This window comes from Carcharodon carcharias, chromosome 32 (genome assembly GCF_017639515.1).
Source record: "Carcharodon carcharias isolate sCarCar2 chromosome 32, sCarCar2.pri, whole genome shotgun sequence".
Lineage (NCBI taxonomy): Eukaryota > Metazoa > Chordata > Chondrichthyes > Lamniformes > Lamnidae > Carcharodon > Carcharodon carcharias.
Genome location: NC_054498.1, coordinates 457,318 through 471,472, shown reverse-complemented (window position 1 = coordinate 471,472; position 14,155 = coordinate 457,318). Strand labels below are relative to the sequence as shown.

Sequence of the window (14,155 nt, the reverse complement as noted above, 5' to 3'; positions counted from 1 at the left end):
TGTTGTCTTGCTCACCTTCCTTGCTTTCCATTTCCCTCCTAGTGTTTGACAAGGTGTTTACTAAAACCCGCTTTCACAGCCATATCTCCTTTCTCAGTGACTGTCTCCGTCTCCGACTTACCCCACATGGATTTCAACTGAAATTCCACCCCTCATGTTTCGAACCCACCCAGGATTACAGGTATCTCTGGGACATAAAACGTTTCTTGGACTGCTGTTCCCGTCACATTCTGAGATCCACACTCAGTGCCATGCGCCACCATATGAACACACTCGACCTCTCCCTCCAGCAGCACCGCCGTACCCTTTTTCAAAGCTGCTCGTGCCCCCAGTTTCATTTTCTTCAGCTCATCCGACGCCTCAACAAGAAACTTTTTCTCTTTCTCTCAAGTGCTAAGGAACGCAAGCTCCAACAACTCATCGACACCAACACCCATCTAGGACCCTCCACCCCTGCCTGTCCCTCCGTCCCCACCCCATCTTCCAATCCCAGCCCCAGCCGTGTATTCACTATACCCCCTGACCTTCCCCTCTCCGATGCTGAACGTTCAGTGCTCAGCAAAGGACTTAGTTTCATACCCTTACGCCCTCACCTCAATGAATTTCGGGCTCGGCATAATACTGAACTCTTCTTCCGCCGTCTTCGTCTCCGGGCTCACTTCTTTGGGCAGGAGTCCTCTCCCAGTTCAACGGATCCTTTTACCCATCTCCAATATTCTCCCTCCACCTGGACCCCTCCCTCTGGATTCTTACCTTCTCTCGATCTTTTCATTGAGAACTGTCGGCGCGACATTAGTCGTCTCAATTTCTCTGCTCCTCTCACCCATTCTAACCTGTCTCTCTCTGAACTTACTGCACTCCATTCTCTCAGGTCCAACCCTGACATTGTCATCAAACCCACTGACAAGGGTGGTGCTGTTGTTGTCTGGCGCACTGACCTCTACCTCGCGGAGGCTGAGCGTCAACTCGCAGACACTTCCTCCTACCTCTCCCTGGACCATGACCCCACCACTGAACATCAAGCCATTGTTTCCAGGTCTGTCACTGACCTCATCTCCTCTGGGGATCTCCACAGCTTCCAACCTGATAGTCGCCCAACCTCGGACGGCCCGCTTCTATCTCCTACCCAAAATCCACAAACAGAACTGCCCCGGTAGACCGATCGTCTCAGCTTGCTCCTGCCCCACAGAACTCATTTCTCGTTATCTTGACTCCCTTCTCTCTCCCCTTGTCCAGTCCCTTCCCACCTACATCTGTGATTCCTCTGACACCTTACGTCACATCAACAATTTCCAGTTCCCTGGCCCCTACCGCTTCCTCTTCACCATGGACGTCCAATCCCTCTACACCTCCATCCCCCACCAGGATGGTCTGAGGGCCCTTAGCTTCTTCCTCGAACAGAGGCCCGAACAATCCCCATCCACCACTACTCTCCTCCATCTGGCTGAACTTGTTCTCACGCTGAACAATTTCTCCTTCAACTCCTCTCACTTCCTCCAAATAAAAGTTGTGGCTATGGGTACCCGCATGGGCCCCAGCTATGCCTGTCTCTTTATGGGGTATGTGGAACATTCCTTGTTGCAGTCCTACTCCGGCCCCCTTCCACAACTCTTTCTCCGGTACATCGATGATTACTTCGGTGCCGCTCCATGCTCTCGTCGGGACTTGGAAAAATTTATTAATTTTGCTTCCAATCTCCACCCCTCCATCATTTTCACGTGGTCCATCTCTGACACTTCCCTTCCCTTCCTTGACCTCTCTGTCTCAATCTCTGGTGATAGACTGTCCACCAATATCCATTACAAACCCACCGACTCCCACAGCTATCTCGACTACAGCTCCTCACACCCCGCTTCCTGTAAGGACTCCATCCCATTCTCTCAGTTCCTTCGCCTCCGTCGCATCTGTTCCGATGATGCTACATTCAAAAACAGTTCCTCTGACATGTCCTCCTTCTTCCTTAACCGAGGTTTTCCACCCACGGTCGTTGACAGGGTCCTCAACCGTGTCCGGCCCATCTCCCGCGCATCCGCCCTCACGCCTTCTCCTCCCTCCCAGAAACATGATAGGGTCCCCCTTGTCCTCACTTATCACCCCACCAGCCTCCACATTCAAAGGATCATCCTCCGCCATTTCCGCCAACTCCAGCATGATGCCACCACCAAACACATCTTCCCTTCACCCCCCCTTATCGGCATTCCGTAGGGATCGCTCCCTCCGGGACACCCTGGTCCACTCCTCCATCACCCCCTACTCCTCAACCCTCTCCTATGGCACCACCCCATGCCCACGCAAAAGATGCAACACCTGCCCCTTCACTTCCTCTCTCCTCACCGTCCAAGGATCCAAACACTCCTTTCAAGTGAAGCAGCATTTCACTTGCATTTCCCCCAACTTAGTCTACTGCATTCGTTGCTCCCAATGTGGTTTCCTCTACATTGGAGAGACCAAACGTAAACTGGGCGACCGCTTTGCAGAACACCTGCAGTCTGTCCGCAAGAATGACCCAAACCTCCCTGTCGCTTGCCATTTTAACACTCCACCCTGCTCTTTTGCCCGCATGTCTGTCCTTGGCTTGCTGCATTGTTCCAGTGAAGCCCAACGTAAACTGGAGGAACAACACCTCATCTTCCGACTAGGGACTTTACAGCCTTCCGGACTGAATATTGAATTCAACAACTTTAGGTCGTGAGCTCCCTCCCCCATCCCCACCCCCTTTCTGTTTCCCCCTTCCTTTTTTTTCCAATAAATTATAAAGATTTTCCTTTTCCCACCTATTCCATTATTTAAAAAAAAACCCCACTAGAGCTATACCTTGAGTGCCCTACCATCCATTCTTAATTAGCACATTCGTTTAGATAATATCACCAACTTTAACTTTAACACCTATGTGTTCTATTGTACTATTGTCGTTGACATCTTTTGATGATCTGCTTCTATCACTGCTTGTTTGTCCCTACAACCACACCCCCCCCCCCACCTTTCTCTCTGTCTCTCTCTCTCTCTCTCTCCGCCCCACACACACACCTTAAACCAGCTTATATTTCAACTCTTTCTTGGACTCGAACTCAAGTTCTGTCGAAGGGTCATGAGGACTCGAAACGTCAACTCTTTTCTTCTCCGCCGATGCTGCCAGACCTGCTGAGTTTTTCCAGGTAATTCTGTTTTTGTTTTAGAAAGTAACTGTACTAGTTTCCTTCTGAGTGAGAGAGAGATCTGCCCTTTAACAAGGTGCTGGATTTGTAGTACTTTGTTCTGCAGGAGACCGACTCTAATTTGGAAGTCCGATTATTGGTTGTGTGAAGTGGAGAGATTAGATGAAACCCTTATTATGTAAATGGCCACAATGTTGAATTAACGCAATGTAACAGAGGAAATTTAAAAAAAAGATCATTTACGTGACATTTGCTTCACTGGCTGGGCCAGTATTTATTGCTCATCCCTCGTTGCCCTTGAGAAGGTGGTGAGCTGCCTTCTTGAACTGCTGCAGTCCATGTAGTATACATCCACAGTGTTGTTAGGAAAGGAGTTCTAGGATTTTGACCCAGTGACAGTGAAGGAACGGTGATATATTTCCAAGTCAGGACGGTGAGTGACTTGGAGGGGAACTTCCAGGTGGTGGTGTTCCCATCTGTCTGCTGCCCTTGTCCTTCTAGATGGCAGTGGTCATGGGTTTGGAAGGTGCTGTTGAAGGAGCTTTGGTGAATTCCTGCAGTGCATCTTGTAGATGGTACACACTGCTGCTACTGTGCGTCGGTGGTGGAGGGAGTGAATGTTTGTGGATGTGGTACCAATCAAGCGGGCTGCTTTGCCCTGGACAGTGTCAAGCTTCTTGAGTATTGTGGAAGCTGCACTCATCCAGGCAAGTGGGGGAGTATTCCATCACAGTAGATAGGAATAGATATGTCAGGTAGTAAGGAGAGTCGAGGATGAAGGAAACAGTGAGAGGTTGAAGGCAATTTTAACTCATGAACTGGTGTTGGCTGCCCCTTACCTCACTAAACCCTTCAAGGTGGCAATCGATGCCAGTGACTTGGGTGTGGGTGTGGTTTTATTACAAGATGATGAATCAGGAATAGAAGAGCCAATGGGATACTTTTCTAAAAGGTTAAATCAGCATCAAAAAAGATATTCTATCATAGAAAAGGAAATCCTGGGATTGTTACTGGCTCTAAAACATTTTGAGAAATATGTCCATCGTGGCTGCAAAGAAACCCTAATATATACTGACCTAATCCCCTGGTCTTCATAGAAAAGTTTAAGGCTCACAATGCCAGACTGTTTTGATGGAGTTTATTATGAGACCTGTATAACTTGAAGGATGTCTATATTGCTGGAAAAGATAATGTAATTGCTGATGCATTATTCAGAATGTAAGTTTTGTTAGTATAATACAGAAATAAAAGATCAGAACTTTTACACAAATTCTATATAAGGAGTGAGTGACTTTTGCCTTGTAGATGGTGGACAGGTTTTGGGGAGTCAGGAAGTGAGTTAGTCATCACAGGATTCCTAGCCTCTGACCTGCTGTTGTAGCCACAGTATTTATATGGCTAGTCCAATTCAGCTTCTGGTCAATGGTAACCTCCAGGATGTTGATAGTGGGGAATTCAGTGATAGTAATGCCATTAGCATTAGAGGGTTAGATTCTCTCTTCTTGAAGATGGTCATTGCCTGGCAATTGTGGTGATCATTGTGTGGCGTGAATGTTACTTGCCACTTGTCAGCCCAAGCCTGGGTATCGACCAGGTCTTGACTGCATTTGGACATGGACTGCTTCAGTATCTGAGGAGTATCAAATGGTGCTGAACATTGCGCAATCATCAGTGAACATCCCCACTTCTGACCTTATGGTGGAAGGAAGGTCATTGATGAAGGAGCTGAAGATGGTTGGGCCAGGGATACTACCCTGAGGAACCCTTGCAGTGATGTCCTGGAGCTGAAATGACTGACCTCCAACAACCACAACCATTTTCCTTTGTGCTAGGTAAGAATCCAACCAGCGGAGAGTTTTCCCCTGATTCCCATTGACTCCAGTTTTGCTAGGGCTCTTTGATGCCATACTTGGTCAAATGTGGCCTTGATGTCAAGGGCAGTCACTCTCACCTCACCTTGGGAGTTCAGCTCTTTTGTCCATGTTTGAACCAGGGTTGTAATGAGGTCAGGAGCTGAGTGGCCCTGGCGGAACCCAAACTGGGCATCGGTGAGCAGGTTATTGCTAAGCAGGTGCCGCTTGATAGCATTGTTGATGACCCCTTCCGTTACTTTACTGATGGTTGAGAGTAGACTGATGGGGCTGTAATTGGGCTGGTTGGATTTGTCCTGCATTATGTATACAGGACATACCTGGGCAATTTTCCATATAGCTGGGCTGATGCCAGTGTTGTGGCTGTACTGGAACAGCTTGGCTAAGGGCGCAGCAAGTTCTAGAGCACTAGTCTTCAATACTATTGCCGGAATATTGTCAGGGCCTATAGCCTTTGCACTATCCGGTGTCATCAGCCGTTTTTTGGTATCACATAGAGTGAATCGAATTGGCTAAAGACTGGCATCTGTGATGCTGGGAACTGCTGGAGAAGGCCGAGATGGTTCATCCACTCAGCACTTCTGGCTGAAGATTGTAGCAAATGCTGCAGCCTTATCTCTTGCACTGATGTGCTGGGCTTCTCCATCATTGAGGATGGGGCTGTTTGTGGAACTTCTTCCTTCAGTGAGTTGTTTAATTGTTCACCAGCATTCATGACAGGATGTGACAGGACTACAGAGCTTCGATCTGATCCATTGGTTGTGGGGTCACTAAGTTCTGTATATCACTTGCTGCTTATGTTATTTGGCATGCAAGTAGTCCTGTGTTATAGCTTCACCCGGTTGACACCTCATTTTTAGGTACGCCTGGTGCTGCTCCTGGCATGCCCTCCTGAACTCTTCATTGACATCCTGGCTTGATGGTAATGGTAGAGTGGTGGATATGCCAGGCCTTGATGTAACAGATTGTGTTCGAGTGTAATTCTGCTGCTGCTGATGGCCCACAGCACCTCATGGGTGTCCAATTTTGAGTTGCTAGATCTGTTCGAAATCTATCCCATTTAGCATGGTGGTAGTGCCACACAACACGATGGAGGGTATCCTCAATGTGAAGGCAGGACTTCTTCTCCACAACGACTGTGCTGTGGCTGCTCCTACTGATACTGTCATGGACAAATGCATCTGCAGCAGGCAGGTTGGTGAGGATGAGGTCAAGTATGTTTTTCCCTCTTGTTGGTTCCTTCACCACCTGCCACAGACCCAGTCTAGCAGCTATGTCATTTAGGACCTTGCCAGCTCGGTCAGTAGTGGTGCTACCGAGCCACTGCTGGTAATGGACATTGAAGTCCCGCACCCAGAGTACATTCTGCGCCCTTGCCACCCTCAGTGCTTCCTCCAAGTAGTGTTCAACATGGAGGATTCATCAGCTGAGGGAGGGCGCTACGTGGTAATCAACAGGAGCTTTCCTTTCCTTTGTTTGCCCTGATGCCATGAAATTTCATGGGGTCCGGAGTTGATGTTGAGGACTCCCAGGGCAACTCCCTCTCGACTGTCTACCACTGTGCCGTCACTTCCGCTGGGTCTGTCCTGCCTGTCGACAGGACATATCCAGGGATGGTGATGGAGGTGTTTGGGACATTACCTGTTAAAAAACCAGAATGACTGCCACTTGCATACAGGTATGCAATGGTAGAGAAATTCTGCTCTTCCTTGATAGTCTGAGTTGTAGACGGTATATTTTTCTAATCTTTAGAGAAAATTGTAAGTGTTTAATGCATTCCGATTTCATATAAATTCATTGCTCCTATCAGTGACTTAAACCTCACCTGAAATGGGATCTTCCTCATTGAGTATTTTTTTTAAATGCAGATTTGAGGACATTGCTTGTCTGGCAGACTCTTTATCACTCTCGGAGGTCACCCTGGATGGCAATCCCATAGCTCAGGAGTCATGGTACAAGCATACGATTCTCCGACATATGCTGCAGCTCCGTCAGCTAGATATGAAGAAAATCACAGTGAGTCACTTATCCTGCCTACGTCATTTGGGCTTCCTGCCAGTGTTCATTAAGTTAATTGCACTCAGGTATAATGCTTTAGTGATTGAATATTCTGTTTTTCCAATTCAACCATTAACCTCTTCATGGCTACAATTTTGGGACTTTGGGATTTACCAGTTTGATTGGAGGATAGAAAGCTGATTGAAAAGGAAATTGAAGCACAGCTGTAACATTGATAGTGATAGAGGGTGCAGGATAGGGATCACTTGTACATGACAAAATATTCTACTCAGTCTTAGAGCTCGAACTGAATTTGGTATGGAACTCTTAGTATAGAATAACAGTTTCACAGTTAGATTTGGCTGCTCCACTGTTGGGGAAGGAAACAGTTATAGGAATTCAATTGCTAATTATTAGTTAACAACCTAAGTATAGACTCGGGGTCTTTCCCAGAGGTGACATTGTGAAGATGGTGGAGGTGGCGCGGTGATTGGTGCAGAAAGTGGTGACTGGTGATCTCAAGCTCGCTCTGGCTGCTGCTAATTACTCTAAACCACGCCTGGCTACCTTCTGGAAATATGCTCAAACTCCTGGAGAAATCCCAGTGGCTGTTGAAAGCTTCTAGGGTCTTGTGGCATCATTTAAGGCCAGGAGTTATGAACAAAAAACTGTAAAGTCTGCCCTGAGGAACATGCTTGTGGCCACGGAAATTGTAATGTGGTTTTACATTGGCGAGGTCATTGGCTGAAGAAGTCTGATTGGATATAATGTCTGAACTCTACCCAGCATTCCATTGTAAATGAATGAATAATATTTCAAATTAAATAAAGCCATTATTAGGACTTTAAAAAGAAAAGGGTTAACAGGTGAGACAAGTTTTGTCTGTGGATATTTTAATGACCAGGAATAAAACTCTATCTGAAGGCGATTAAAGCAAAATATTGTGGATGCTGGAAATCTGAAACAAAAACCTCTGTTTTTCTCTATTGAACTCCAGTAAATTCAGTAGCCTTAAACTGGAGCCAGCACAATACCCTACAAATCAATGTGAATCATTTTTTTCATTTGTTCCTGGGATTTTTTTTTTGCAAAAATATACTTTATTCATAAATCTTCAAAAACATTTCGAACCATTTCAAATCACCATTACAAAAATACAATCAGGTTCAACTTTTACAACATGAATCACAAGGTGTATCAGAACAAACAATGAATATTACAATCATTGGCATACATTCATTTTAATCTGTACAGCCTGAGGGGCTCTTTACAGTTCCCAGTCCCTCGGTGCACTGTGGCAGAAAGGTCTTAGAAAGCGACCCTTCTCCATTGTGCCTTTGCGGCGGCTGCCCCAAGCTTAACTGTGTCCCTCAGCACGTAGTCCTGGACCTTGGAAAGTGCCAATCTGCAACACTCGGTTGGGGACAACTCTTTGCGCTGGAAAACCAACAAGTTTCGGGCAGACCAAAGAGCGTCTTTCACCGAATTGATGATCCTCCAGGTGCAGTTGATGTTTGTCTCGGTGTGTGTCCCCGGGAACAGCCCGTAGAGCACAGAGTCCTCTGTCACAGAACTGCTCGGGGTGAACCTCGACAGCAACCACTGCATCTCTCTCCAGACCTTCTTCGCAAAGACACAATCTACAAGGAGGTGAACAACGGTCTCTTCCCCACCACAGCCACCTCGAGGGCAACGTGCAGAGGGGGTGAGACTCCTGGCGTGTAGGAAGGATCTTACAGGGAGGGCCTTTCTCATCACCAGCCAAGCTACATCTTGGTGTTTGTTGGAAAGTTCTGGTGATGAGGCATTCTGCCAAATGACTTTGTCAGTCTGCTCAGGGAACCATCCCACTGGATCCACCCTCTCCTTTTCCCTCAGGGCCTTTAAGACGTTACGTGCCAACCACTGCCTGATGGACTTGTGGTCGAAGGTGTTTCTCTGCATAAATTTTCCCACGAGGGACAGGTGGTGCGGCACGGTCCAACTACTTGGAGCGTTCTGTGGCAGTGTGGCCAGACATACCTTCGCAACACCGGGGACAGGTAGAACGTCAGCATGTAGTGACACTTGGTGTTTGCATACTGAGGATCTACGCACTGCTTGATGCAGCCGCACACAAAGGTGGCCATCAGTATGAGGGCGATGTTGGGCACGTTTTTTCCCCCTTATCTAGAGGCTTGTACATCGTGTCGCTGCGGACACGATCCATTTTCGACCTCCAGATAAAGCGGAAGATGGCTCGGGTGATCGCCACCACACAGGAGTGTGGAATGGGCCAGACCTGCGCCACGTACAGCAACAGCGAGAGTGCCTCACACCTGATGACCAGGTTCTTACCCACAATGGAGAGGGAGCGTTGCTCCCACATGCCCAGTTACCTTTTCACCATAGACACTCACTCCTTCCAGTTTCTAACGCGTGCCCTGGTCCCTCCGAACCATATCCCCAGCACCTTCAGGCTGTCAGCCCTGACAGTGAAGGGGACAAAGGATCGGTCAGCCCATTTCCCAAAGAACATGGCCACGCTCTTCCCACAATTTACCTTGGCTCCCGAGGCCAGTTCGAACTGGTCGCAGATGTGGATAAGTCTGTGCACCGACAGCAGATCAGAGCAGAAGATGGCGACATCATCCATGTACAGGGAGACTTTGATCTGAGTGCCTCCACTACCTGGGATCGTCACTTCTCTTATGCCCGGATCCTTCCTGATGGACTCAGCAAAGGGTTCTATGCAACACACAAAAAGAACAGGCAAGAGAGGGCAGCCCTGCCTGACTCCAGATTTAATAGGAAAGCTATCTGATTCCCACCCATTGATTGAGACTGCACTACTGATGTTAGTGTAGAGCAGTTGGATCCAATTGTGAATTCCCTCCCCAAACCCCATGTTGGAGAGCACATCCACCATGTAGGTGTGCGATATTCTGTCAAAGGCCTTCTCCTGATCCAGGCTGATGAGGCAGGTGTCCACACCCCTGTCCTGTACATAGGCAATCGTATCCCTGAGCAGCACGAGGCTGTCAGAGATCTTCCTGCCCGACACAGTGCAGGTCTGCTCAGGGTGGATCACCAATTCCAGAGCGGATTTGACCCGATTGGCGATGACCTTGGACAGAATTTTATAGTCCACATTCAACAGTGAAATGGGTCGCCAATTTCTAATTTCCTCCCTTTCCCTCTTGTGCTTGTAGATGAGGGTGATAATGCCTTTCCTCATGGATTCTGACATACTGCCGGCCAGGAGCATACTCTCGTACACTTCTAGCAGGTCTGGGCCGATCCAGTCCCACAGAGCCGAATATAACTCCGCCGGCAAGCCGTCGCTTCCGGGAGTTTTACTCTTCTCGAAGGACTCAAGGGCCTCAGTCAGTTTGTCAGGAGTTAGCGCTTTGTTCAGACTCTCCCGTGTACTGTCATCTGAGACCTCCGTGATTGAGGACAGGAAGGACTGGGAGGCCGTGCTGTCTGTGGGTTTCACGTCATATAATCCGGCATAGAAGGATTTGCTGATCCTCAAAATGTCAGACTGTGATGACTTGAATGAGCCGTCTTCTTCCTTCAGGCTGCTGATCACAGAGCTCTCTCTGTGTACCATTTGGAAGAAGAAACGTGAGCATGTCTCGTCCTGCTCCACGGAGCGGACTCTGGAACAGAAGATGATCTTGGAGGCCTCCGAGGCAAAGAGCGAGGCTTGCTGGCTCTTCACCTCTTGGAGTTCCTCTTTGACATCGACCCCCATCGACCGCAGCCAGAGCAGGTTCTGCATGTTTTTCTGGAGTTGGGACATTTCCCTCTGTTCCTTTCTAGCTTTCTGGGTGCCTTTGAGGACGAAAAACCTCTTGATGTTTCCCTTGATTGCTTCCCACCAGTGTGTCAGTGACTCAAAGTGGGGTTTCATGGTTCTCCAACCTTTGTAATCCCTCTTGAGCTCCTCAATGTTCTCTGGGGTCAGCAGTTTCACGTTTAGCTTCCATGCCCCCCTGCCAACCCTCTGGTCCTTCTCTAAGTGACAGTCAGCCAGTAGGAGGCAGTGGTCAGAGCAGAACACCGGCTTGACGTCGGTGGATCTGACTGTGAATGCACGGGACACAAACAGGAAGTCTATCCTGGAACAGATGGACCCGTCAGGCCGCGACCAGGTGTATCTACGCTGCGCTCCGTCTGCAGGGTTGCTGAAGACGTCGTGCAGCTTGGCATCCTTTACTGTTTCCATCAGGGATCTGGATGTAGCATCCAATCTGCTGTCGGCCCTGCCGGATTGTCCAGCCGCATCGATGATGCAGTTGAAGTCACCGCCCAGAATGACCGGCCTGGAGGTCGCCAGCAGCAGTGGGAGCTGCTGAGAAACCTCCAGCCACTCAGCCCCTTGTGACGGGGCGTAGACGTTAATTAACCGGAGTGGAGCATTCTTGTACATTACGTCTGCTACGAGGAGGCGCCCGCCCACCACCTCCTTAACCTGGGAGACGGTGAAGCTGCCTCCCCGCAGCAGAATCCCCAGGCCGGAGGAACGAGAGTCGTTTCCTCCCGACCAGGTCGATGGCCCATGGGCCCACCATGGTGACCATTGCCTGTAGGAGCTGAGGTGCGGTATCGCACACTCCTGCAAAAACAACAGGTCAGCTTTGACCTTGGCAAGGTAGTCCAAGGTCACAACACATCACGTAGTAGATTTAATGCTACGCACATTTATGGATACAATCTTTATGCCCATTTTAAAGCAGTTAGTCGCTTACCAAACCTGTTGTCTCTGAGAGTTCCAGACCTTTAGTCTGCTCCTTCATGCCCGTGGAGTGCTCAAATTGCCTCAGTTTGGATGGGCTGAGGAAACCGTCCTTACCCTCCCCATTGGAGATGCTCTGCTCGGGTGGCATCTGGGGGTCCGTGCAGAGAGCGGGGTTTGAAATGTCCTCTGTTGGAGAAGCTTCTCCAATCCTCTCCCCCTCTGGGGCGTTGCTGCTCCCGGCTTCCAGGAGCTGGGGTGCGCTGAGCGCCTCACTGCTCCCAGATTCCTGGGGCTGGGGCACAATGGCCTCTTCGGGTTGTGGGCCAAGTTGGAGTGCGCAGGTCTCCTCATTGTCTCCAATGTTCTGGAGCTCAGGTGTCTCATCCTCCAACTCCCTAGCGTTTTGCCGCTTCTTCTGTTGGCGCCGCCCTGGCCCTTCTTTGTCCGAAGAGCTGCTGCTCTTGTTATCCGTGTCGGATAGGAGACGCCTGTTGACTCTTGTCTGGGAAGTGGCTTGGTTTCTTTTTAGCCCCTTCTTCCTTTTGGCTCTCTTCACGAGCTGCCACTCCCCCTGCTGCTTTCCCACTGCTGCCTCCTCCTCCTCCGTTGATTCGCTCTCCTGAGGAGTGGGAGGTTCAGGGGGCAGTGCTGTTGGTTGGCCATCTGTTGCCCCAATCTTTTCCTCCACCTTGTCTCTATGTCCTCCTTTGTCCCGTTCTCCCTGGGGGCCTTGGTAGTTGGAGTGACACGAGGCATTTCTTCTGCTTCCCCCTCGTTGGCTTTGGCTGCCTGTGCATAAATACGGCAACCTTTGGGGCAGGTCTTGTAGAGGTGACTTGCCTCGCCATACATTTGGCAGCACTTTGCCTGTTTACAATCTTTTGTCTGGTGCCCTTCCTGTTTGCAGTTCTTGCAGAGGACAACTCTGCAGTTGGCCGCCACATGACCAGACTTGCCGCATGAGCGACAAAGTTTGTGTTGCCCAGCATAGACAAGGTAACCACGGCTTCCCCCGATAGCGAATCCGGAAGGAGGGTGGAAAACGGCTCCCTTACTGTCGGTCTTGAGTGTGACTTTAACCTGGCGTTTACATGTCCAAATCCCCAAATCATCTCTAACCGCAGTGCAGCTCCCAACCTTATCGAAGTACCTGGTAATGAAGGTGAGCACGTCCGCGACAGGGACGAAGGGGTTTTAAAGATGCACCGTCAGCGACAGGGATGAAGGGGTTGTAAAGATGCACCGTCAGCGACAGGGACGAAGGGGTTGTAAAGATGCACCGTCAGCGACAGGGACGAAGGGGTTGTAAAGATGCACCGTCAGCGACAGGGACGAAGGGTTGTAAAGATGCACCGTCAGCGACAGGGACGAAGGGGTTGTAAAGATGCACCGTCAGCGACAGGGACGAAGGGGTTGTAAAGATGCACCGTCAGTGACAGGGACGAAGGGGTTGTAAAGATGCACCGTCAGCGACAGGGATGAAGGGGTTGTACAGATGCACCGTCGCAACCCGGTCTCATTGCAACGGCAGAGCAAAGAGCGGCTCCGCCGTCAGGATCTTCATTTCTGGCAGGTCATTCTTCTCCTCAAACACCTTCAGGAGTTTGACACAAGCTGCCACTTGCTTGAAGGTCACATCAAAAAAACCAGCGCTGGGGAAATCCTGTAGGCAGTAGATCTCCGCAGCCTCGAAACCACACAGCTTGAATAGGATCCTCTTGGTGAAGAAGGTCCGATCCATTCCTGTTCCTTGCTTGCTACCCTTCACCATGACTCGGATGGTGTTAGGTACCCCATGGTAAGGAGTTCGACTGGTTATAGCCATTGCTCTTTCCCTGGCAGAAACGCGATGGAGGTATCTTCCCTGCCAGGTAAGTATCATTTGTTCCTGGGATGTATGTGTCACTGGTTAAGCCAGCATTTATTGCCCATCCCTAATTGCCCTTGTTCAGAGGGCATTTAAGAGTCAACCACATTATTGTGGGTCTGGAGTCACATGTGGGCCAGCAGATTTCCTTCCCTAAAGGACATTAGTGAACGAGATGGGTGCTTACCAAAATCGGCAATGGTTTTGTGGTCACCATCAGACTTTTAATTCAAGATTTTTTAACTGAATTCAAATTTCACCATCTGTCATGATGGGATTCGAACCCAGAACATTACCCTGAGTCTCTGGAATACCAGTGACAATACCACTATGCCACTGCCTCCCCTATTCCATCCTTATTCACTTACTGATGGGAGTCCAATGAACCCTGACCACTAATTGTGCAACTCACCTTACTGAGGAACTTGAAATGTGTACAGCCCAATTAGCTGTGCTCAGTTCCTCTAGAATTTGGAGTGTCACTGTGTGTGCATATTCATGTGCGAACAGTATTTTGGCTGCCTGCTGCCACATGTGA

General features: G+C 49.2%; 1 protein-coding gene across 5 annotated transcripts in view; it reads left to right on the top strand.

The window, feature by feature from the left end:
• Nucleotides 1–14,155, top strand: part of LOC121272153 (leucine-rich repeat-containing protein 49) — a 244,678-nt gene that overhangs the window by 91,221 nt on the left and 139,302 nt on the right. For all 5 annotated transcript variants that reach the window (XM_041178664.1, XM_041178665.1, XM_041178663.1 and 2 more), the window contains one exon: nt 6,895–7,042. In XM_041178664.1, the coding sequence (XP_041034598.1) occupies nt 6,895–7,042 (148 nt within the window). The remainder of the gene's footprint in view (nt 1–6,894; nt 7,043–14,155) is intronic.